Source organism: Ranitomeya imitator, chromosome 2 (assembly GCF_032444005.1).
Source record: "Ranitomeya imitator isolate aRanImi1 chromosome 2, aRanImi1.pri, whole genome shotgun sequence".
Lineage (NCBI taxonomy): Eukaryota > Metazoa > Chordata > Amphibia > Anura > Dendrobatidae > Ranitomeya > Ranitomeya imitator.
In genome coordinates, this window is record NC_091283.1 from 332,300,458 (window position 1) to 332,326,559 (window position 26,102).

The 26,102-nt window shown below is 42.3% G+C and overlaps 1 protein-coding gene across 1 annotated transcript; it reads left to right on the top strand.

The window, feature by feature from the left end:
• Positions 1-3,369: 3,369 nt before the first annotated feature.
• Positions 3,370-20,910, top strand: LOC138663590 (zinc finger protein 1 homolog). The gene is made up of 7 exons (XM_069749850.1): positions 3,370-3,450; positions 4,511-4,660; positions 4,790-4,969; positions 5,052-5,175; positions 5,259-5,356; positions 5,553-5,643; positions 19,834-20,910. The coding sequence occupies exons 2-7, from the start codon at positions 4,583-4,585 to the stop codon at positions 20,787-20,789; spliced, it is 1,527 nt and encodes a 508-aa protein (XP_069605951.1). The 5' UTR covers positions 3,370-3,450; positions 4,511-4,582; the 3' UTR covers positions 20,790-20,910.
• The last annotated feature ends 5,192 nt before the right edge of the window (positions 20,911-26,102 follow it).

Genomic DNA, 26,102 nt, shown 5'->3' on the forward strand with positions numbered 1-26,102 from the left:
ACAGTGTGACAATCGCAAATTATGGCTTCACTTTTCATGTGCAGTAATATCAGAATTGTTTTTTTTTTTTTTTATGTAAAACCTGTAAAAATTTTGTTTCATTTTGTATTAGTGTCATTTGTCAGACTACAGTATTTCACATGGTCAAGTTTAATGAAAAGTTTTAAAATAACTACTCTTTATAATTGTATTATTGAACCAAGTTGTTTAAATAAATATTTTAACCTTAAATTAAGTTGTAATAAAAAAAAATTATATATATATATCATTCATGTTCACATCTGCTTGTGTATCCCAGCTTTCTTAGGCTATATTAACACATACGCTTTTTCCAAATTTTTGTGAACAGACAATGCTAGTAATGTAAAAAACAGGATTTGATGAAAATAGAAGCAGCTGTAGACAGTAACTTACAGCTGACGTTCTTTCTAATGGGAGTCATTCGCTTTTCCATCTGGCCCAGACCGACATGATGTCTTCCAGTCACGACTCATCTGCAGAGATTACAACAAAGACACATTTGACTCCTCACATTTCAGGCCCCATCCCTATCTATTCCCAAACTGCACAAATGTCTCATCCTGCTGATACCCCAATACTGAGCCGCTGCTGCTGTATGTGGCTTCATTACTGCACCTGCTGTGTGGCACAAAAACAGTGCTCCGCTTACTGCCCCACATAATAATACGCACCACTGTATCCCCCACATAATAATGGTGATCACTGCCAGTTACAAAGTAAAATGCCTCCTGTGTGCTCTCTAGATGGAAAATTGACCTATAGAATATATTAATGCCCTGTGCAAATGCCGTGAAAAGAGTGCTCACATTTTGCCCTCTAGAATTTAAAGTATTTTCAGTCACAATACCCTGACTGACTCTATAAAAGTAATGCTTCTTAAGTACCCACTTAAAAGTGTTCAACTTTACTTTTTAATTTAATTTTACTATTTTCCTCAGAAATAACTGGCAGGATTTTAGGATTCAGAAAGAACCCGAGAGCGGACCCTCTGTGTCGTGGCTCTAGAGCCCCCGAGGGCGAGCGGGCCAGATGAAACCACCCCCTATACAGGGAGCGTTAGGAGCAGACCCAAGGGGGATGGAGACACAACTGCTAGAGTCAAAGGGGCGACTACAAGGAGGAGAGGAAAAGAGACTGAGGACTGAAGATAATGGACAGAAGCAGTGAGAACTGGGAGACAAGACTTGATGCCTGACTGGTACGGTTGAGACACAGGAGTGGCACCGCAGACACAGGACAGGCACAGCAGAGACACAGGACTGGTGTGGCTGAGACACAAAGGGGCCTGAGGATAAAGAAGGCGCTTAGCAAGAAATGCAACTAATTCCCTAAGAAGCACAGGCTTCTTACCTAGGAAGACGCTGGGAAGAAATAGCGGATGGGTGCCGCCATATTGGGGAGGAATCACCAGGACGCGACCTCCCAGGGAACCCAGCGGCAGAGGAGGCAGGACCACTCATGCGCGAAGTGACGACGCACCGAGGGATAGAAGGCAGGTAAGTATCCAAGGCCGTGACACAGGAAATTGCTAACTGCCTGTCTGTTCTATTCAGCACCTGCTCAGAGAGATTACTGACTTCTCCTACTGGTGATAATGCAGACTGGGGACCCATCCTGTGCGCTCCCTGCTGTTCTGTAGGACTAAAGCCACCTTCGGCCTACAGAATGGAGAGAAGTATTGGAGGGATACCATGTCTCCCTCCTCTACCGCGGAGCTTCACTGTATATATTTAAGAATGGTGGAAGCTGCGAGTGGGCCTACCGAATGAGGAGAAAGCACCCCTTCTGCCACTCTGGTAATGATGCTAATGCTGTGATGATGTTACTTTGGGGTGTAAGACCTACTGACGAGTTAACTTTAGATGTTTGTACGAGCTTTTGATGCCTACTGTATGTTCTATACCAGAGGTCCCCAACTCCAGTCCTCAAGGCCCACCAACAGGTCATGTTTTCAGGATTTCCTTTGCATTGCACAGGTGATGCAATTATTACCTGGGCAAGACTAAGGAAATCCTGAAAACATGACCTGTTGGTGGGCCTTGAGGACTGGAGTTGGGGACCTCTGTTCTAGAATATGTATTTATGTATGTATATAGCAGCCACATAGTATATAGCACAGGCCACGTAGTATATAGGAGCCATGTAGTATATAGCAGACAAATACTACGTGGCCTGTGCTATATACTATGTGGCTGCTATATACATACATATTGTAGAATACCCAATGCGTTAATACAGGCCATGCAATATATAACAGTGGCCACGCAGTATATAACACAGCCACGTACTATATAACACAGCCCACACAGTATATAGCAGCCACGCAGTATATAACACAGGCGACTTAGTATATAACACTGCCCACGCAGTATATAACAGTGGCCAAGTAATATATAGCACAGCCCACGCAGTACATAACACATCCCACATAGTATATAACACTGCCTATGTAATATATAGCAGCCACGCGGTATCTAACACAGCCCACATAGTATACAGCAGTGTGGGCACCATATCCCTGTTTAAAAAATAATTAAAATAAAAAATAGTTATATACTCACCCCTTGGGATCCAGCGAAGCTCCGGCGATACGCGCATGGCTGCCGCCATCTTCCATTCCCCGGATGCATTGCGAAATTACCCAGATGACTTAGCGGTCTCGCGAGACCGTTAAGTCTTCTGGGTAACTTCGCAATGCATCGCCGGCAACGGAAGATGGCGGCAGGCGCGAGCACATCGTCGGATGACGGAGGGTGAGAATAGCAGGTTTTTTGTTTATTTTTATTATTTTTAACATTAGATCTTTTTACTATTGATGCCGCATATGCAGCATCAATAGTAAAAAGTTGGGGACACACAGGGTTAATAGCGGCGGTAACAGAGTGCGTTACCCGTGGCATAACGCGGTCCATTACCGCCGGTATTAACCCTGTGTGAGCGGTGACTGGAGGGGAGTATGCGGGCGCGGGCACTGACTGCGGGGAGGAAGGAGCTGCCATTTTCTTCCGGACTGTGCCCGTCGCTGATTGGTCATGGCTGTTTTGCCGCGACCAATCAGCGACTTGGATTTCCATGACAGACAGAGGCCGCGACCAATGAATATCCATGACAGACAGAAGGACAGACAGAAAGACGGAAGTGACCCTTAGATAATTACATAGATACTAGATGGTGGCCCGATTCTAATGCATCGGGTATTCTAGTTTAGCCGACTGGGATTTAGCCACAACCCACACATAGACTTCCTCTCATCCAGCACCATGACAACCAGCACAGCAGACTCCTGCATACACTGAGGCCTCTGATCATGTGACCCCTGACTCCTCCCCTCCTGTGACCTCATCACAGGTCCTGTGGGCACAGAGCAGCCGTATATGTGGACTGGAGTACGGGCTTGCGGGTGGAGGGTCCACACCAGAACTGTAGCAGGTAAAGACCCCAATATCCACAGGTGTCCCTTCTAATTGGGGGGAAACTATCACCTCTAATAATCCTCGGACACTTCTGACAAACACAGTAAAGTGCCCCTTTATGGAGGTGACAGAAAGTCTGTTTAGTCCCTTTAGCTTCATAGTATCAGCTCTAATCCAATGGGGAGAGAGCGATTTACCCTGAAGAGTCACAGATTGTGGGGTTGTTATAAAATGTGATATTTAGGGGGTTTTGTGTTGTCTCCCTATATGAATCACAATGGTTTTGTTCCTTTTCCGCTGAAAGATACAAACGACCCAACTATGAAAAACAGGAACCAAGGAAACATGTATAACTCTCATAGTACGGGGCCTTTTCTTAGCCTCCACACACAGTATCCTGTTCCCCCAGTACCTCCATCCCAACTCTTTTTGGGCGTGTTTTTCATGTAATATATGGAAGCCTACAAGAAAATGCTAAAAATAAACCCCATCATATCCAGAGGAAAAAAAAATACTGTAGATGGAGACTTAGGAATCATATAATTTCTGTCTGCAGAGTTTGGGGAGCAAAAAATCTTTTATAAAAGCCTCAAACTTCTGGGTGTGAATCAGAGCTGAGATCTAACGTGATAGAAGATTACAGTGCGGGGAAGACGGGAAACCTTCATATAGACGGCCGGTGGTGATGGAGTCAGTGACCGACTCTGGACAAATCTGTTTCTAGAGCCGTAGTAGAAGATGAAGATGTCGTTCTCATCATGAAGTAGTTATTTCTCCTGTCACGTGTAATGAATATCTCCTGCAGTATTGCTAATGCCGATTCCAGGGTCGGTAAATGAGAGGAGAATTAGCGTTATGGAAGATGAGTCTATGAGGAACGTATTCAGCTGCCGACTCCGAGGAAGAAACTGCTTGTTGTCTGTGGCCTAAATATATAGGTTTTATTAGTAGATGTAAAGAAGAAAGCTAAATACTGTAAAATAATAAATCTCATATGTTTCCCTTATTATCTCCAGTAATTGTATTATTACACAGGATTTTATGATGTTACATCGGCTCATCTTCTTCTCATTCAGGTCTCTACAATATCGGATCCTCTCAGTGAAGATCTTCTACATAAGAGAATTTTCTTGATTTTCCCATCAAAGATGGATATGGACAGAGACAAGATGGCGGAAAGGATATTACACCTCACCCTAGAGATCCTCTTCCGGCTTACTGGAGAGGTGAGAGATTCTGATGACGTCACATTTCATCATTCTTATCTATGGGAATAACAGATGGACAGAACTGGAGAGGTGAGGACTCTGGAAATGTCTGTAGTGAGATTTATTAATGTGTCTCTCCATAACCAGGATTACACAGTAGTGAAGAAGACCCCTAGTGAGCGCTGTCAGGACCCTGTGTCTGAGGGATGGGGAAGACCCCTGAGCCCAATCACAGGACCTCCACCTCACCCCCTGATACATGAGGACATCAGTGACAAGAAGATCCTAGAACTCACCTACAAGATGATTGAGCTGCTGACCGGAGAGGTGACACTGCTGTGAATGCTGGGACATTATACAGTAGCAATATGAAGGGATCGGGGGATGACGGTATCATTGTATGTGTCAGGTTCCTATAAGGTGTCAGGATGTCGCTGTCTATTTCTCCATGGAGGAGTGGGAGTATTTAGAAGGACACAAAGATCTGTACAAGGACGTCATGATGGAGATTCCCCAGCCCCTCACATCACCAGGTAATACACAGGACTAAATACACACGGCATATAAATATCTGTACGTAAGTAATGAATTCAGTCCCTGTATGTGCTTCCTCCAGATCTATCCAGTAAGAGGACAACACCAGAGAGATGTCCCCGTCCTCTTCTTCCACAGGACTGTAATCAAGGAGAACCCAATGTTCCTCAGGATCATCAGGTAGATGGAGAGAAGGTGCCATGAGATCTCCCCTATGATGTGTAGACGGCTGTGAAGGTCTTGTGCTCAGTCTTGTTTTATCCACCAGTATTATGTTTTATACTTGTGTAATGAGAACAGTGGAGATGGTAGGATTAGAGCTGATCATAGATGTGACTTCTCCATCTGTCTGTGACTTTTACAATATTTGTTTCAGGGTGAAGATCTGACCCATATTAATACTACAGAGACATATGTGAGGGGTGATGAGTGGTGTAAAGAGGAGATTCCTACATATGACTACCCAGGTAAGTAGTAACCACTAAATGCAGAGAAGTCACAGATTCTTCTCAGTCATCGGCTGTGGCTGCTTTATCGGTCGTGTAGTCCGGCTGTATCACAATTTTGCAGCTAGACCACAACATTCTCCCCCACCCAAAACTGTTCAAATTACTTTGGGTATTGAAAACCCTTTTCTATACAGTTTATAACATGAAAGGTTCACCTAGCTAAATTAGAAGATGCTGACGTTACCTGCCCAGATCTGTAAACTACAAAGCCAAGTTACAGTGAACGTAGAATGTGCTGACAAGTTAGAAAATCACTTGAACATACATAGTAACATAGTAACATAGTTAGTAAGGCCGAAAAAAGACATTTGTCCATCCAGTTCAGCCTATATTCCATCATAATAAATACCCAGATCTACGTCCTTCTACAGAACCTAATAATTGTATGATACAATATTGTTCTGCTCCAGGAAGACATCCAGGCCTCTCTTGAACCCCTCGACTGAGTTCGCCATCACCACCTCCTCAGGCAAGCAATTCCAGATTCTCACTGCCCTAACAGTAAAGAATCCTCTTCTATGTTGGTGGAAAAACCTTCTCTCCTCCAGACGCAAAGAATGCCCCCTTGTGCCCGTCACCTTCCTTGGTATAAACAGATCCTCAGCGAGATATTTGTATTGTCCCCTTATATACTTATACATGGTTATTAGATCGCCCCTCAGTCGTCTTTTTTCTAGACTAAATAATCCTAATTTCGCTAATCTATCTGGGTATTGTAGTTCTCCCATCCCCTTTATTAATTTTGTTGCCCTCCTTTGTACTCTCTCTAGTTCCATTATATCCTTCCTGAGCACCGGTGCCCAAAACTGGACACAGTACTCCATGTGCGGTCTAACTAGGGATTTGTACAGAGGCAGTATAATGCTCTCATCATGTGTATCCAGACCTCTTTTAATGCACCCCATGATCCTGTTTGCCTTGGCAGCTGCTGCCTGGCACTGGCTGCTCCAGGTAAGTTTATCATTAACTAGGATCCCCAAGTCCTTCTCCCTGTCAGATTTACCCAGTGGTTTCCCGTTCAGTGTGTAATGGTGACATTGATTCCTTCTTCCCATGTGTATAACCTTACATTTATCATTGTTAAACCTCATCTGCCACCTTTCAGCCCAAGTTTCCAACTTATCCAGATCCATCTGTAGCAGAATACTATCTTCTCTTGTATTAACTGCTTTACATAGTTTTGTATCATCTGCAAATATCGATATTTTACTGTGTAAACCTTCTACCAGATCATTAATGAATATGTTGAAGAGAACAGGTCCCAATACTGACCCCTGCGGTACCCCACTGGTCACAGCGACCCAGTTAGAGACTATACCATTTATAACCACCCTCTGCTTTCTATCACTAAGCCAGTTACTAACCCATTTACACACATTTTCCCCCAGACCAAGCATTCTCATTTTGTGTACCAACCTCTTGTGCGGCACGGTATCAAACGCTTTGGAAAAATCGAGATATACCACGTCCAATGACTCACCGTGGTCCAGTCTATAGCTTACCTCTTCATAAAAACTGATTAGATTGGTTTGACAGGAGCGATTTCTCATAAACCCATGCTGATATGGAGTTAAACAGTTATTCTCATTGAGATAATCCAGAATAACATCCCTCAGAAACCCTTCAAATATTTTACCAACAATAGAGGTTAGACTTACTGGCCTATAATTTCCAGGTTCACTTTTAGAGCCCTTTTTGAATATTGGCACCACATTTGCTATGCGCCAATCCTGCGGAACAGACCCTGTCTCTATAGAGTCCCTAAAAATAAGAAATAATGGTTTATCTATTACATTACTTAGTTCTCTTAGTACTCGTGGGTGTATGCCATCCGGACCCGGAGATTTATCTATTTTAATCTTATTTAGCCGGTTTCGCACCTCTTCTTGGGTTAGATTGGTGACCCTTAATATAGGGTTTTCATTGTTTCTTGGGATTTCACCTAGCATTTCATTTTCCACCGTGAATACCGTGGAGAAGAAGGTGTTTAATATGTTAGCTTTTTCCTCGTCATCTACAACCATTCTTTCCTCACTATTTTTTAAGGGGCCTACATTTTCAGTTTTTATCCTTTTACTATTGATATAGTTGAAGAACAGTTTGGGATTAGTTTTACTCTCCTTAGCAATGTGCTTCTCTGTTTCCTTTTTGGCAGCTTTAATTAGTTTTTTAGATAAAGTATTTTTCTCCCTATAGTTTTTTAGAGCTTCAATGGTGCCATCCTGCTTTAATAGTGCAAATGCTTTCTTTTTACTGTTAATTGCCTGTCTTACTTCTTTGTTTAGCCACATTGGGTTTTTCCTATTTCTAGTCCTTTTATTCCCACAAGGTATAAACCGCTTACAGTGCTTATTTAGGATGTTCTTAAACATTTCCCATTTATTATCTGTATTCTCATTTCTGAGGATATTGTCCCAGTCTACCAGATTAAGGGCATCTCTAATCTGTTCAAACTTTGCCTTCCTAAAGTTCAATGTTTTTGTGACTCCCTGACAAGTCCCCCTAGTGAAAGACAGGTGAAACTGCACAATATTGTGGTCGCTATTTCCTAAATGCCCAACCACCTGCAGATTTGTTATTCTGTCAGGTCTATTAGATAGTATTAGGTCTAAAAGTGCTGCTCCTCTGGTTGGATTCTGCACCAATTGTGAAAGATAATTTTTCTTGGTTATTAGCAGAAACCTGTTGCCTTTATGGGTTTCACAGGTTTCTGTTTCCCAGTTAATATCCGGGTAGTTAAAGTCCCCCATAACCAGGACCTCATTATGGGTTGCAGCTTCATCTATCTGCTTTAGAAGTAGACTTTCCATGCTTTCTGTTATATTTGGGGGTTTGTAACAGACCCCAATGAGAATTTTGTTACCATTTTTCCCTCCATGAATTTCAACCCATATGGACTCGACATCCTCATTCCCTTCGCTAATATCCTCCCTTAAAGTGGACTTTAGACAAGACTTTACATAGAGACAAACCCCTCCTCCTCTCCGATTTTTACGATCCTTTCTAAACAGACTGTAACCCTGTAAGTTAACTGCCCAGTCATAGCTTTCATCTAACCATGTCTCGGTTATTCCCACTATGTCAAAGTTACCTGTAGATATTTCTGCTTCTAGTTCTTCCATCTTGTTTGTCAGGCTTCTGGCGTTTGCGAGCATGCAGTTTAGAGGATTTTGTTTTGTTCCAATCTCCTCACTGTGGATTGTTTTAGAAATGTTCTTACCTCCCTTCTGAGTATGTTTTCCTGGGTCGTCTTTGTTCGAGTCTAATGTTTTTCTTCCCGTCCCCTCTTCTTCTAGTTTAACGCCCTCCTGATGAGTGTAGCGAGTCTTCTGGCGAATGTGTGTTTCCCAGGTTTGTTGAGGTGTAGTCCGTCTCTGGCGAGGAGTCCATCATACCAGTAATTCACACCGTGGTCCAGGAATCCAAATCCTTGTTGTCTGCACCATCGTCTTAGCCAGTTGTTTGCATCAAGGATCCTGTTCCATCTCCTGGTGCCATGCCCGTCTACTGGAAGGATAGAAGAAAAAACTACCTGTGCATCCAGTTCCTTTACTTTCTTCCCCAACTCTTCAAAGTCCTTGCAGATTGTCGGTAGGTCCTTCCTTGCCGTGTCATTGGTGCCAACATGTATCAGAAGAAATGGGTGGACGTCCTTGGAGCTGAAGAGCTTTGGTATCCTATCGGTCACATCCTTGATCATCGCACCTGGAAGGCAGCATACTTCTCTTGCAGTTATGTCCGGTCTGCAGATGGCTGCTTCGGTGCCTCTCAGTAGTGAGTCTCCCACCACCACCACTCTTCATTGCTTCTTGGCTGTACTTTTTGCTGTCACTTGTTGCTGTGTGCCCTTTTCTTTTTTGCTTGCTGGTATTGCTTCATTCTTAGGTGTGCCATCTTCATCCTCTACAAAGATTTGATATCGGTTGAAGAAAAATATTATGATGGATCTCTAAGAGAAAGCGGAGGGTAATGATGCTGTTGGCTTCGTAGAACTCTGATACCTTATTGAATGAATCTACCTTCTCTCTAAAAAAGCATTACACCTGTGTCATGATAATGTAGCGTTCAAAATAATAGCAATGCGTTCAAACACATGAGTTAAGCACAAAATCTTTATAATAGTTTTTATTTCCAGCATTGGGAACACTGCACACTGGTTTCCAATTTAGAATATGAAGAGAAATGTAGATAAATTTTAACTACCGTATATACTCAAGTATAAGCTGAGATTTTCAGCCCACATTTTTGGGGGCTGAAATTGCCTCTCGCGGCTTATACTTGAGTCATTCCTAGGGGTCGACAGGGGAGGGGGAGCGGAGCAGTGTAATAATACCTGCTCCTGGCACGGTCCCTGCACGTCCCTGGTTCCCTGGCGCCGGAAGCTTTTTCCTGTAGTGAGTGGTCACATGGTGCCGCTCATTACAGTAATGAATATGGACCCGACACCACTCCCATAGGGGTGGAGCCGCATATTCATTACTGTAATGAGCGGTACCATGGGACCGCTCACTGCAGGAAGAAACTGCCGGCGCCGGGGAACAGACGTGCAGGGACCGAGCCAGGAGCAGGTGAGCATGACGGGGCAGTGCGTGATATTCACCTGCTCCCCGTTCCACCGTTGACGCCGCTGCATCTTCCGCGTCCTCTGCAGTGACGCTCCGGTCAGAGAGCGCGATGATGCGATTAGTGCGCACCGCCCTCTGCCTGAACGTCAGTGCGGAGGATGCAGAAGACACAGCGGCGGTTGGCGGTGGAACAGGGAGCAGGTCAATATACCAAGTGCCGGGGGCCTGATAGATGAGTATGTCATTTTTATTTTTTTAATCGCAGCAACAGCATATGGGGCAAATGTCTGTATGGAGCGTTATGTGGGGCAATTATCTGTATGGAGCATCTTATGGGGCCATGTGCAGCATTATATGGGACAAATATCTGTATGGGGCCATGTGCAGCATTATATGGAGCAAATATCTGTATGGAGCATCTTATGGGGCCATAATCCACATTTGTGGAGCATTATATGGGGCATATTTTAATATGGAGCATCTTATGGAGCCCATCATAAACTGTATTGAGCATTATATGGGGTGTATTTTGTATGGAGCATCTTATGGGGCCATAATCCACATTTGTGGAGCATTATATGGGGCATATTTTAATATGGAGCATCTTATGGAGCCCATCATAAACTGTATTGAGCATTATATGGGGCTCCTGATTCAATATGGATATTCAAAAACACTTAACCTACTGATGTCTCAATTAATTTGACTTTTATTGGTATCTACCGTATATACTCGAGTAGAAGCCGAGATTTTCAGCCCACTTTTTGGGCTGAAAGTCCCCCTCTCGGCTTATACTCGAGTCATACCCGGGGGTCGGCATGGGAGGGGGAGCGGGGGCTGTCTAATTATACTCACCTGCTCCTGGTGCGGTCCCTGCAGGTCTCTGCTTCCCCGATGCTGCAGCTTCTTCAGGTAATGAGCGGTCACATAGTACCGCTCATTACAGTAATGAATATGCGGCTCCACCTCCCATAGGGGTCGAGACGCATATTCATTACTGTAATGAGCGGTAACGGTGACCGCTCACTACAGGAAGAAAATGCGGCATCGGGGAACAGACGTGCAGCGACTGCGCCAGGAACAGGTGAGTATGACGGGGTGGCAGTGTGCGATATTCACCTGCTCCTCGTTCCACCGTCGGTGCCGCTGTGTCTTCCGCAGTGACGCTCAGGTCAGAGGGGGCAGTGACGCGATTAGTGCGCGCCGCTCTCTTCCTGAACGTCGATGCAGAGGATGGGGAAGACACAGCGTCGGTCAGCGGTGGAACGCGGAGCAGGTGACTATAGCAGGTGCCGGGAGCCAGAGAGGTGAGTATGTAAATTTTTTTAATTTTTTAATCGCAGCAACAGCATATGGGGCAAATATCTGTATGGAGCATCTGTATGAGGCCATGTGCAGCATGATATGGGGCAAATATCTGTATGGGGCATCGGTATGGGGCCATGTGCAGCATGATATGGGGGCAAATATCTGTTTGGAGCATCTTATGTGGCCATGTGTAGCATGATATGGGGGCAAACATCTGTATTGGGCATCTGTTTGGGGCCATGTGCAGCATTATATGGGGCCATGTGCAGCATGATATGGGGGCAAATATCTGTATGGAGCATCTTATGGTGCCATAATCCACATTTGTGGAGCATTATACGGGGCAAATGTCTGTATGGAGAATCTTTTGGGGCCATAATCAGCATTTGTGCAGCATTATATGGAGCATATTTTAATATGGAGCCCATCATAAACTGTATGGAGCATTATATGGGGCTCCTGATTCAATATGGATATTCAAAAACACTTAACCTACTGATGTCTCAATTAGTTTTACTTTTATTGGTATCTATTTTTATTTTTGACATTTACCAGTAGCTGCTGCATTTTCCACCCTAGGCTTATACTCGAGTCATTAAGTTTTCCCAGTTTTTTGTGGCAAAATTAGGGGGTCAGCTTATACTCTGGTCAGCTTATACTCGAGTATATACGGTACTTTATGGAAAATAACGAAAATGAACATTGTGCTGTTCTAATAAACAGCAGTGTCTGCATTTGTCTTCACAATCTCACAATATGTACTATTTTGATGAGTTATCATTCCTATGAATCACTAACCTAATATTTAGTTGTTACCCACCGTGCTTTAGAACTTCTTCACATGTATGTAGCATAGAGTCAACCAAATTCTGGCATCTGTCACCTGTTTTTCCAGGCCAGGATGCTTGGACTACATCCCACAATTTTTTTTGGGGGGGGCATTTGCTGGCTTTGCCTCAGAAACAGTATTTTTAATGTCACCCCACAACTGTTGTAAATAAATTAATAGCCGGAAATTGAGCTGGCTACTCCATATCCTCAATTATCCACAAAATGTTTCTCCATTTCTCTTTTGGCCAGTTGATGTGTTCTTTGGCAAATTGTGACATTACATGTCTTTGCGGGGACTTCTTGCAGAGGACGTCACTGCGGAAGGCGCAGCGCTGCTGATGGTGGAACGGGGAGCAGGTGAATATCGCGCACTGCCCCGTCATACTCACCTGCTCCTGGCACGGTCCCTGTACAAAGCTGGTTGCCAGGCGCTGGCAGCTTCTTCCTGTAGTGAGCGGTCACATGGTACCGCTCATTACAGTAATGAATATGGACCCGACTTCACTCCCATAGGGGTGGAGCCGCATAATCATTACTGTAATGAGCGGTACCATGTGACCGCTCACTACAGGAAGAAGCTGCCGGCGCCGGAGAACAGACGTGCAGGGTCCGAGCCAGGAGCAGGTGAGTATGACGGGGCAGTGCGTGATATTCACCTGCTCCCCGTTCCACCGTCGGCGCCGCGGCGTCTTCTGCGTCCTCTGCAGTGACGCTCCGGTCAGAGAGCGCGATGACGCGATTAGTGTGCCGCCCTCTGCCTGAACATCGGTGCGGAGGACGCAGAAGACACAGCGGCGGTCGGCGGTGGAACAGGGAGCAGGTGAATATAGCAAGTGCCGGGGGCCTGAGAGATGAGTATGTCATTTTTTATTTTTTTAATCGCAGCAACGCTATATGGGGCAAATGTCTGTATGGAGCATCTTATGGGGCCATGTGCAGCATTATATGGGGCAATATCTGTATGGAGCATCTTATGGGGCCATGTGCAGCATTATATGGGGCAAATATCTGTATGGAGCATCTTATGGGGCCATGTGCAGCATTATATGGGGCAAATATCTGTATGGAGCATCTTATGGGGCCATGTGCAGCATTATATGGGGCAACATCTGTATGGAGCATCTTATGGGGCCATGTGCAGCATTATATGGGGTAATTATCTGTATGGAGCATCTTATGGGGCCATGTGCAGCTTTATATGGGGCAGTTATCTGTATGGAGCAGCTTATGGGGCCATAATCAGCATTTGTGCAGCATTATATGGGGCGTATTTTGTATGGAGCATCTTATGGAGCCCATCATAAACTGTATGGAGCATTATATGGGGCTCCTGATTCAATATGGATACTCAAAAACACTTAACCTACTGATGTCTCAATTAATTTTACTTTTATTGGTATCTATTTTTACTTTTGACATTTACCAGTAGCTGCTGCATTTTCCACCCTAGGCTTATATTTGAGTCATTAAGTTTTCCCAGTTTTTTGTGGCAAAATTAGGGGTCGGCTTATCCTGGCTTATACTCGAGTATATACGGTACTTTACAGAAAATAACAAAAATGAACATTGTGCTGTTCTAATAAACAGCAGTGTCTGCATTTGTCTTCACAATCTCACAATATGTACTAATGTTATGATGATTTATCATTCCTATGAATCACTAACCTAATATTTAGTTGTTACCCACCGTTCTTTAGAACTTCTTCACATCTATGTTGCATAGAGTCAACCAAATTCTGGCATCTGTCACCTGTTTTTCCAGCCCAGGATGCTTGGACTACATCCCGCAAATTTTTTATTGGGGGGCAATTGCTGGCTTTGCCTCAGAAACAGTATTTTTAATGTCACCCCACAACTGTTGTAAACGAATTAATGGCCGGAAATTGGGCTGACTACTCCATATCCTCAATTGTCCACAAAATGTTTCTCCATTTCTCTTTTGGCCAGTTGATGTGTTCTTTGGCAAATTGTGTCCGCTTTATTACATGTCTTTGCGGGGACTTCTTGCTAAGAGATTAGCTTGACACAGGTGCCTTTTAACTGTCACAGTACTCACAGATAACGTGAGACTGTCTTTGATCACTGGCTGAGCCTTTTCCATTCTGGCTATTCGTCCATTCATCTGAATGGTAGTCTGCCAATTTCTTCCACGTCTATCTGGTTTGTCTTTCTATTTTAAAGCATTGGAGATCATTTTGAATGAGTAGCCTATCATTGTCTTTTTTTATAAGTTGTATCCTCTCCAATCAACTTTTTAATCAAACTTCTCTGTTCTTCTGAACAATTTCTCGAGCGACCCTTATTTCTCAAGGAGAAAGGGCATGTGCAACATGTCCTGGCTTCACCCTTAAATAAGTGCCACCTGATTCACACCTGTCTTTTCACGGAATGATTGACGTCACTAATTGAACTCCACACTGCTATTATTTTAACACCCCCTTTGAAATAATTAATCTAATAATACAGACTCAATAACCTGCAGATTGTGAATGTGATGTGGTTTTCTTAAAATCTACTGCACCAACTGGTAAATTGTTTGAAATGTGGTAATATAATTTATACCATAAACGGGGATTAATTTGGTTAGCCATACTGTACTTCTATTATTTTGAACACTACTGTATATCTCTGAGCTGTGTGTGGCTGATGGCTGTAATATACATTTATTCACACCTGCAGGAGATGTGTTGGCTCGAGCCCTGGTGTCATGGATTCACTCCACATCATAAATTCCATATGTTTTCAATCCTAAGGAATTCAGATTACTGCACAATCTCTTCTGAAATGGAGAGCGCTAATGCTTTCTCTCCTCTTCTGGTCAGGACTCATGGTAGTTCCAATGGTCCATTATAAATGAGTGCAACTTCAGTTTAGTGTTGGAGTTCTCCACTCATGACAGTTGTTTGGGAAAGTTTTTCATTTTGTATGATTTGTGGTGGAATTCTGTTTGAATGTGCAGTCAGTCTTTTGTCATTTGTATACTTAGGCTCTCTGAGCGCTCCATCCCTCAGGCTCAGGCGTTTTAATTACTGCAGGATCCTACCTTTCCATATAAATGTAGGCTTTAGCCTAAGAGAGGATTCACACGCAGGTTTCCAGCAACGAGAGTCGCCATATCCTGGATGCTGGGTACACATAAATTGGACAATTTATGCGCTCAGTATTCTCAATTTTTCTAATTTTCTACAGCAGTAATGCAATTCAAATTTCATATTTCATGTTTCCATGCTATAGTGCTACTTTATTTGTTGGCTATGTATGGAGATGGCTACTCTTAGCACCTGTTCACACCTGTTTTCTTTGTGAATGTGTCAGTCAGTTTTTTTGATTATTGTCATTATTGTCATTTTTACAAACAGTTTAAGCAGAAATCTAAAAAAGAAAGTAAAAAGCACTGGCGCTCCTAATAGTCCCTAGTGGGGAAACAAAATTGCTGAATGTAGAGTGCTGCTGGTGATTGTGACAGGTTCTGTGTAGTCCTGTAAAGTAAATAAAATGAAAAAGAGTGGTATTCACCTGCGCTGTTTACAAAAACGAACAGTAAAATGAAAAATAGATGAATAAGAGAGCACTTACTTAAAGGGACTCTGTCACCTGAATTTGGCGGGATTGGTTTTGGGTCATATGGGCGGAGTTTTCGGGTGTTTGATTCACCCTTTCCTTACCCGCTGGCTGCATGCTGGCTGCAATATTGGATTGAAGTTCATTCTCTGTCCTCCATAGTACACGCCTGCGCAAAGCAATCTTGCCTTGTGCAGGCGTGTACTATGGAGGACAGAGAATGAACTTCAATCCAATATTGCAGCCAGCATGCAGCCAGCGGGTAAGGAAAGGGTGAATCAAACACCCGAAAACTCCGCCCATATGACCCAAAACCAGTCCCGCCAAATTAAGGTGACAGGTTCCCTTTAATGAGTAATCATTGGTTATGCAGTGGATGTTGCAATGGGTCCTTAAAGTACTACCAGAATCTTAGGGGAATGAGGAGAGAAAAAAAAAAGGGGGTAAATGTTTGTATTGGTGAATATAGTGAGACTAAATAGATTTATAATATATACTCACTCAGATATTAAATGGAAATGTGCAATGAAGAGACGTGATCCCTGTGTATCTGCAATTGATGCGGGTATTGTGATGACCACGGTTGCTTAATCTTCAGAGGTTTATAGTAGATGCCCCTGCTTAGATAAATGTACAACCTTTATAGGTAATGGTGGTTTTAAATAAATGTGGTCTAGTTTTCCCAGTACACAATAAACTTACTGCTGGTGGGAGTAGTGCAGGATTCCGTTAGGTTAAGGTAGTAAAATGACCATCAGATGCTGGCTGACAAGGATTACTGTGATTAGAATTGATTGCCCATATGTTGAGATGAGGAGAAATGCTCCCCTAGTATGTTGGAGCACTAATATGCCACAATTGCTATGTGCACATAAAATATGCTGTACTCACTGTGGCGCTGAGTGCGGAGGGAAGCGGTTCCGGAAAGTCTGAGCCACCGCTAGGTGTACCACTATGACAGAGCGGTGGGTTAAGGAGAGAGTGGCGGCAGAAGCCGTGCGACCGCGAAACCTCGCGTGCCCCGGCCGGATGCAGCGCTGAGGTAGCGGTCGGAGAGGGTGGGCGGAGCTGCTGGTGACGTCACCACGCTACGGGGCTAAAGAGGACAGGTGTGCTAGTATAGCTAGTCAGCAAACCAATGCATTTCAAGGGCTCAGGCCCTCTTCATCAGGGTTAATGCTGACCGCATGTCTTCCTGCTTCTTTTATAGCAAAATGCCCTCCCCTCCTATGTGTAATTGCTGCCAGTGCTGATTTCAATTAGTGAATCGTATCTTTAATTGGATGATTGTTTGTGCACCAATGCAGAAAGTTGTTGATCTGTAATTAGGTATTGAGCTGTGGAACTCAATTGAATTGTCTGTTGGTTGGGAATTAAAGTGTATAAACAGGTGAATTAAGAACTGGGAAAGTATTTAAAAGGGGAAAAAATTCTTTATTGATTATAGTAAAAAGCTTAAAAAGTATATCTGTATATACTGCATTTAAAAATGAAAATACTAATAAAATCTTGTCTCTTAATTAGACTGACTGAACATATAACCACATCAGTATGTGTGGAGTTATAAATGTACACAAATATTAAGAATACATAAAATGTCATTTTATGTATGAAATATAAAATATTAGAGCTCTATAACCCTTGTTAGACACTTGCCTCTATGTGTAGTCACCCATTAATAATGTTAGCCCGGGGTATTCGTCGAGCTCCATCGTTTTAGCCTGTGTACAAAACGGATGATGTTATTATTGACCCAGCTACTGTTGCCAGCCTCATGAGGGTCAGAATTTGGCCAAATGACACGTCAAAAAAAGGCATAAAGTTCAATTTCCTGATTTAACCCTTTGGGTGCCAGGCTGTCAAGGGAGAAGATCCATTTAGATTCAATTCTTGACATGGTTTTGATGTAGTGGCCACCCCTTGGGTTCTTAGGTACAGTTTGGATACCGTAAAAGGAGATCCCCTCACATGATTTATTGTGTTTCTCATAGAAGTGTCGAGATAAGGGATGACCTTTGAAACCCTTTTTGATATTGTTTAGATGTTCCTTTATGCGGACCTTTAGGGGTCTTTTCGTGCGCCCGACATGAATTTTCTCGCATGGGCAACTAAGGATATAGATGACCCCTACAGAATCACATGTGATTGAGGACTTAATGGGATATTCATGAGTGTTATTTGCGTCTGTAAAAGACATGTATATTTTTCTGCCACATTTTGTGTGCTTGCAGCAGAAACATTTGCCACATGATTTGAAACCCATAGTTTTAGTAGTTGATGCCCTGTTTGTATTTGTGAGATTGCTTAATACTGGTTTAGTGGTGGGAGCAAGCAGAAGGCCCAAGTTTTGGGATTTTGTATATACGAATCTTGGATTTTGCGGTAAAAGATCCCCAATATGTTTATCGCCCTGTAATATAGGCCAATGTTTCCGGATTATATTATTGAACTTTTTATACCCGGGATAAAACTGGGTGACTATGGGTAATTTACATATCTGCTCCTGAAGCGTGGATGGACCAGGATTTTCATAAGTTTTGAATATCATCGATTCCCTTGACATATGCATTATTTCATTTTTGGATTGGTGTAAGGCCAGTGGGTTATACCCCTTTTCCTCGAACTCGGCTGTCAGACGATCGCTTTCTATGTTATCCTCTGTGTTGGTACAGTTCCGTCTGATTCGCATATATTGGCCCCTTGGGATGTTTGTCATCCAAATGGGTAAATGGCAGCTGGTCATATGAATAAAGCTATTGGAGTCCACATCCTTACGAAAACACTTCGTAATTATTTTTCTGTTTTCCACACAGATGGTTAAATCTAGAAAATTTACACTGGTTTTACTTACAGTGAACTCCAAGCCATAATTGTTGTCATTTAATTTTGAGATGAATAGTTGTAAAGTTGTGGATGGGCCGTTCCAAATAAATATGATGTCATCAATGAAGCGACGCCATAGTATTAGTCCATCCCGCAGTTTGCCATTCTCATATATGTGATCATGCTCCCATTTACCTACATATATATTAGCATACCCGGGCGCGAAGCGCGTACCCATCGCGGTCCCATGCGTTTGGAGGTAGTACTGTTGTTCATAACTAAAATAATTGTGTTTTAAAATGAACTCGATGCTCTCCGTAACGAATTCAATTTGTGGTTCTTTGTATAAACCAAGTGCCTGGAGATAAAACTTTGCTGCTTGGCAACCCTTATCATGGTCAATTATAGTGTACAGGGATTTTATATCAAGAGTGCCTAATGTGAAGTTCTCCTGCCATTCTAATTGGTCTAAAATTTGCAGCGTGTGGTTGGTGTCTTTCAGGTATGCCGGTATTAATGGCACACAGCGTTGTAGATGTGAATCCACATAGCGAGACAAATTTGCTGTTAGGCAGTTAATGCCAGAAATAATTGGCCGGCCAGGGGGGTGTGTTTGATTTTTATGGATCTTGGGGATGTGGTAAAAGATTGCTGTGCTAGGGGTTTTGTTGTTGATGAATTGATGTTCTTTTTTATTAAGAATACCCAAGGTTTTTCCTTTTGCAGCTAATATGTCTAGATACCTGGTGAATTGAATGGTGGGGTCAGAAGGGATTTTTTTATATGTAATAGTGTCGCTTAGGAGTTTTAGTGATTCATTGTGGTACATGGACCTGTCCATTACGACAATCCCGCCTCCTTTGTCTGCCGGACGGATAATTATTTTGTTGTTTTCCTGAAGATCGATAATGGACTGTCTCTCTTGACGATTTAAGTTATGATAAGAAAACTTGGGATTTTTCCTGTTAAGCTTTTTAATGTCTGTTAAGTTTAAGCAGAAATGTTCAAAAATATAAATTTCAATGATATGTTCTTAAAAAATAATTTGTTTTATTCTTAGAAGATGACTGTACCAGATCAGAGGGACAGCTGACATCTTCAATGTTTAAATCAGATGATCTTGAGATGCCACAGGATACAATCGAAGTGAATGCCATTACTCAAGATATACCATCATCCCTTCATAGCATAGATCAATTATCTCATTCCTTGAAACAGGTCCTGTCTTCTGATTCATTACCAACTACTGAGGAACATCAAAGTCACAAAATAAGCATGAAAAAACAAACCGCTCCTAAAGCACAGAAGCCATTTTCATGTTCAGAAAATGGAAATAGTTTTCCCCTTGGAAAGTCTTTTCTTAAATATCAAAAAATGCACACAGCGGAGAACAGATTTTCTTGTTACAAGTGTGGGAAGTGTTTTAACCAAAAATCATATTTTGTTAAGCACCAGAAAATTCACACAGGGGAGAAGCCTTTTTCATGTTCAGAATGTGGGAAATGTTTTAACCGAAAACAGCATCTTGATATCCACCAGAGAACTCACACAGGGAAGAAGCCATTTTCATGTTCAGAATGTGGGAAATGTTTTACAAATAAATCAACTCTTATTACACATCAGAGAATTCACACTGGGGAAAAGCCCTTTTCATGCTCAGAATGTGGGAAATGTTTTACACAGAATTCAAGTCTTACCAGCCATCAGAGAACTCACACTGGGGAGAAGCCATTTTCATGTTTAGAATGTGGGAAATGTTTTATAGATAAATCCTCTCTTGTTATACATCATAGAACTCACACTGGGGAGAAGCCATTTTCATGTTCAGAATGTGGGAAATGTTTTATAGATAAATCCTCTCTTGTTATCCATCAGAGAATTCACACTGGGGAGAAGCCATTTTCATGTTCAGAATGTGGGAAATGTTTTAACCAGAAAGGGCATCTTAATATACATCAGAGAACCCACATGGGGAGAAACCTTTTTCCTGTTCAGAATGTGGAAAATGTTTTATGAAGAAATCATCTCTTCTTAGTAAACAAAGCAGACATACAGGGTAGAAGCCTTTTTTATATTCATAATGTGGAAAATGTATTATATGGAAATTAACTCTTAATAAACATCAAAGAAGTCACACAGCTGAGAAGCCTTTTTCATGTTCAGAATGTTGAGAATGTTTTAACTGAAAATTGTATCTTCTTAAACAGGTTGTCCTTTACTAGGAGAATCGTTTGTTGTTCCCCATGTTTGGCCTTATTAAAATAAAAACACTCATATATCGCTCCCGTGCTGGTCCCATTGAAGCTGTGTCGGGACTCTCGTTCCCGGAGTTCACATGAGGTTGTTACATCACTCGATCCTTGCGCACAATCAGTGCCGACTTCACTGTCCCCGCCTTCGGACATATTGAACATCAACAGGAAGCCAGAGCGATGGCTGCCATTAGATTTCCTTATGATGTTAGATTTGTGTGAAGGTGGGGACAGTGTCATCAGCGCTGATCGGGCGCAAGGCTAGCATGTCATAAGAACCTTGCGTGAACCCCAGGCATGCATGTGCCAACAGCGCCCGTATAAGAGGTTTGCATACTTGTTTTTATTTCAACAGACGTGAAAAATGAGAAGGGGTTGTCCAAGTAGTAGAAAACCCCTTTAAACATTAAAAATAGCACAAAGAGAGAAGCCATTATCATACCTAGAGTGTGAAAAATTAATTCATGGAAAATCATATTTTGTTGACCATCAAAAATAACTCAGATGGGGAGCACGCACCTATATACAGTGGGGAAACTAAGTATTTGATACACTGCCAATTTTGCAAGTCTTCCCACCTACAAAGAATGGAGAGGTCTGTAATTTTTATCGTAGGTACACTTCGACTGTGATACAGAACTAAAAAATAAAAATCAGAAAATCACATTGTATGCTTTCTAAATAATGCAATTTCATTTTATTGCATGAAATAATGAAATAAGTATTTGATTACTTACCAACCAGCAAGAATTCTGGCTCTCACAGACCTGTTAGTTTTTATTTAAGAGGCTCTTCTACTCTGTACTCATCACCTGTAATCATAGAATGGTAGAGTTGGAAGGGACCTCCTGGGTCATCTGGTCCAAAATGAGAATGCTTGGTCTGGGGGAAAATGTGTGTAAATGGGTTAGTAACTGGCTTAGTGATAGAAAGCAGAGGGTGGTTATAAATGGTATAGTCTCTAACTGGGTTGCTGTGACCAGTGGGGTACCGCAGGGGTCGGTATTGGGACCTGTTCTCTTCAACATATTCATTAATGATCTGGTAGAAGGTTTACACAGTAAAATGTCGATATTTGCAGACGATACAATACTATGTAAAGCAGTTAATACAAGAGAAGATAGTATTCTGCTACAGATGGATCTGGATAAGTTGGAAACTTGGGCTGAAAGGTGGCAGATGAGGTTTAACAATGATAAATGTAAGGTTATACACATGGGAAGAAGGAATCAATATCATCATTACACACTGAACGGGAAACCACTGGGTAAATCTGACAGGGAGAAGGACTTGGGGATCCTAGTTAATGATAAACTTACCTGGAGCAGCCAGTGCCAGGCAGCAGCTGCCAAGGCAAACAGGATCATGGGGTGCATTAAAAGAGGTCTGGATACACATGATGAGAGCATTATACTGCCTCTGTACAAATCCCTAGTTAGACCGCACATGGAGTACTGTGTCCAGTTTTGGGCACCGGTGCTCAGAAAGGATATAATGGAACTAGAGAGAGTACAAAGGAGGGCAACAAAATTAATAAAGGGGATGGGAGAACTACAATACCCAGATAGATTAGCGAAATTAGGATTATTTAGTCTAGAAAAAAGACGACTGAGGGGCGATCTAATAACCATGTATAAGTATATAAGGGGACATTACAAATATCTCGCTGAGGAACTGTTTATACCAAGGAAGGTGACGGGCACAAGGGGGCATTCTTTGCGTCTGGAGGAGAGAAGGTTTTTCCACCAACATAGAAGAGGATTCTTTACTGTTAGGGAAGTGAGAATCTGGAATTGCTTGCCTGAGGAGGTGGTGATGGCGAACTCAGTTGAGGGGTTCGAGAAAGGCCTGGATGTCTTCCTGGAGCAGAACAATATTGTATCATACAATTATTAGGTTCTGTAGAAGGACGTAGATCTGGGGATTTATTATGATGGAATATAGGCTGAACTGGATGGACAAATGTCTTTTTTCAGCCTCACTAACTATGTTACTATGTTACTATGTAACCTAATGCTCAAAGCAAGATTCAGTAAATCATCCCAGTAATAACTGCACCTGTTTGAACTTTTGCCTAATGTAAAAGACACCTGTAGACGTGTTCCAAATTACTATGCAAATTGGATTTAAGTGTCATAAAGATTTAATTGTTTTGTTTTTCAAATAATCTCATGGATAGTATTGTATCTGAGGGCTCAATGGTCACTGAAATCAATCTTAAACACATGTGATTAGTTGTCCAGGTGATTCTAATTAAAGGAAAACTACTTAAAAATGATGTTTCACATTATTAAGCAGGCAACAGTTTTCAAGTAACATGGGAAAGAAAAAGGATCTCTCTGGTGCCGAAAAGTATCAAATAGTGTAATGCCTTGGACAAGGTATGAAAACATTAGATATTTCCTGAAAACTTAAGCATCGTACTGTTAAGAGATTTGTGACTGATTCTGAGTACAGACGTGTTGGTGCTGATAAAGGCATAATGAGGAAGGTTTCTGCCAGGCAAGTTCATTGGATTAAGAGAGCAGCTGCTAAAAAGCCATTACAAAGTAGCAAACAGATATTTGAAGCTGAGCACTCTTACTTACTTACTCTCGGGCTTTGGTTACGGACACGTGATCTATTTCGTCACAAAGTTCCTGTGCACCGTCCGTACTCACCGCTGAGCACTCCGTACTTACTCTCGGGCTTTGGTTACGGTCACGTGATCTATTTCGTCACGAAGGTCCTGCGCACCGTCTGTACTCACTGCTGATACCTCATGCGGCGTTGGCTCCGCAGGATCCCGTTCCCACTCGGAGGTTAGTTTATGGTGGCTGCTGCCGACCAGGGCAGCCACTCGCTTGAAAAATTCTTTTTGTGCCTGGATTCATCTGGAACAACAGAGGCAATACTACAGTCTTCTAACCATCATCGGAGGTAGGAAGACGTATATGTACTCTTCATTGACTCTTTCTTTATATCATGTGTGCTTACCGGGGGTGTACCTGTGATAGTTTATGTGTTAGATTGTAACACACTGGGACATTTTTCCTGATAGTCTGTTATTTATTTTAAAGGACATTTTCATTTGCTATTTTCTAATTTATTTTGCTATTTTTCCAGCGCATACCTGTATATACCTAGGTGTATACCATTGCATATTTTATCTTTTTACAAACTGTTTGTGGAAGTTTATTGGTATCGCTGCAGGATTTTACAATAGCTGTGACATTTTGCGCCAACATATATAGATTTCACGTAGATATTTGAAGCTGCTGGTGCCTCTGGAGTCCCTCGAACATCAAGGTGTAGGATCCTTCAAAGGCTTGCTGTGGTGCATAAATCTACTATTCGGCCACCCCTAAACAGTGTTCACAAGCAGAAACGGTTGCAGTGGGCCCAGACATATATGAAGACTAATTTTCAAACAGTCTTGTTTACTGATGAGTTTCGAGCAACCCTGGATGGTCCAGATGAATAGAGTAGTGGATGGTTGGTGGATGGCCACCATGTCCCAACAAAGCTGTGACGTCAACAAGGAGGTGGAGGAGTCATGTTTTGGGCCGTGATCATGAGGAAACAGCTGGTAGGGCCCTTTGAGGTTCCTGAAGGTGTGAAAATGACCTCTGCAAAGTAAATAGAGTTTCTGACTGACAACTTTCTTCCATGGTCTAAATAGCAGAAACGTGCCTTCAGGAGCAATATCATCTTCATGCATGACAATGCACCATCTCATGCTGCATAGAATACCTCTGAGTCATTGGCTGCTATGGGAATAAAAGGAGATAAACTCATGGTGTTACCACCATCTTCCCCTGACCTCTACCCTATAGAGAACCTATGGAGTATCATCAAGCAAAAGATCTATGAGGGTGGGAGGCAGTTCACATCAAAACAGCAGCTCTGGGAGGCTATTCTTACTTCATGCAAAGAAATACAAGCAGAAACTCTCCAAAAACTCACAAGTTCAATGGATGCAAGAATTGTGAAGGTGATATCAAAGAAGGGTCCTATGTTAACATGTAACTTGGCCTGTTAGAATGTTTTGGAGTTAAATAGCTTTTTTGTTCAGTGAATGGGACCTCCTAATGCTGCAAATTCTACAAATGAGCATTTTCAGTTCTTTAAAATATATCAAATGTTTAAAAATTCTACTGTGCCTAGTATTTGGAACAGTACATTTTTTTAGTTTTTATTCATTTTGGAGATTATACTGTTATCATTGGGAGGTTTCTTCAATAAAATTCGATGACTTTTATTAGACTGTCATTTGCACAGACGATTTAGGAAAGTCCGAGAAAAATATAATTTGCATAATAACTTGGAGCATGGTGTGTACACAGTTATATACACATACCGTACACACATACAGTGGGGAAAAAAAGTATTTAGTCAGTCAGCAATAGTGCAAGTTCCACCACTTAAAAAGATGAGAGGCGTCTATAATTTGCATCATAGGTAGACCTCAACTATGGGAGACAAACTGAGAAAAAAAAATCCAGAAAATCACATTGTCTGTTTTTTTAACATTTTATTTGCATATTATGGTGGAAAATAAGTATTTGGTCAGAAACAAACAATCAAGATTTCTGGCTCTCACAGACCTGTAACTTCTTCTTTAAGAGTCTCCTCTTTCCTCCACTCATTACCTGTAGTAATGGCACCTGTTTAAACTTGTTATCAGTATAAAAAGACACCTGTGCACACCCTCAAACAGTCTGACTCCAAACTCCACTATGGTGAAGACCAAAGAGCTGTCAAAGGACACCAGAAACAAAATTGTAGCCCTGCACCAGGCTGGGAAGACTGAATCTGCAATAGCCAAGCAGCTTGGAGTGAAGAAATCAACAGTGGGAGCAATAATTAGAAAATGGAAGACATACAAGACCACTGATAATCTCCCTCGATTTGGGGCTCCACGCAAAATCCCACCCCGTGGGGTCAGACTGATCACAAGAACGGTGAGCAAAAATCCCAGAACCACGTGGGGGGACCTAGTGAATGAACTGCAGAGAGCTGGGACCAATGTAACAAGGCCTACCATAAGTAACATCCATCAAACACCATACCTACTGTAAAGCATGGTGGTGGAAAC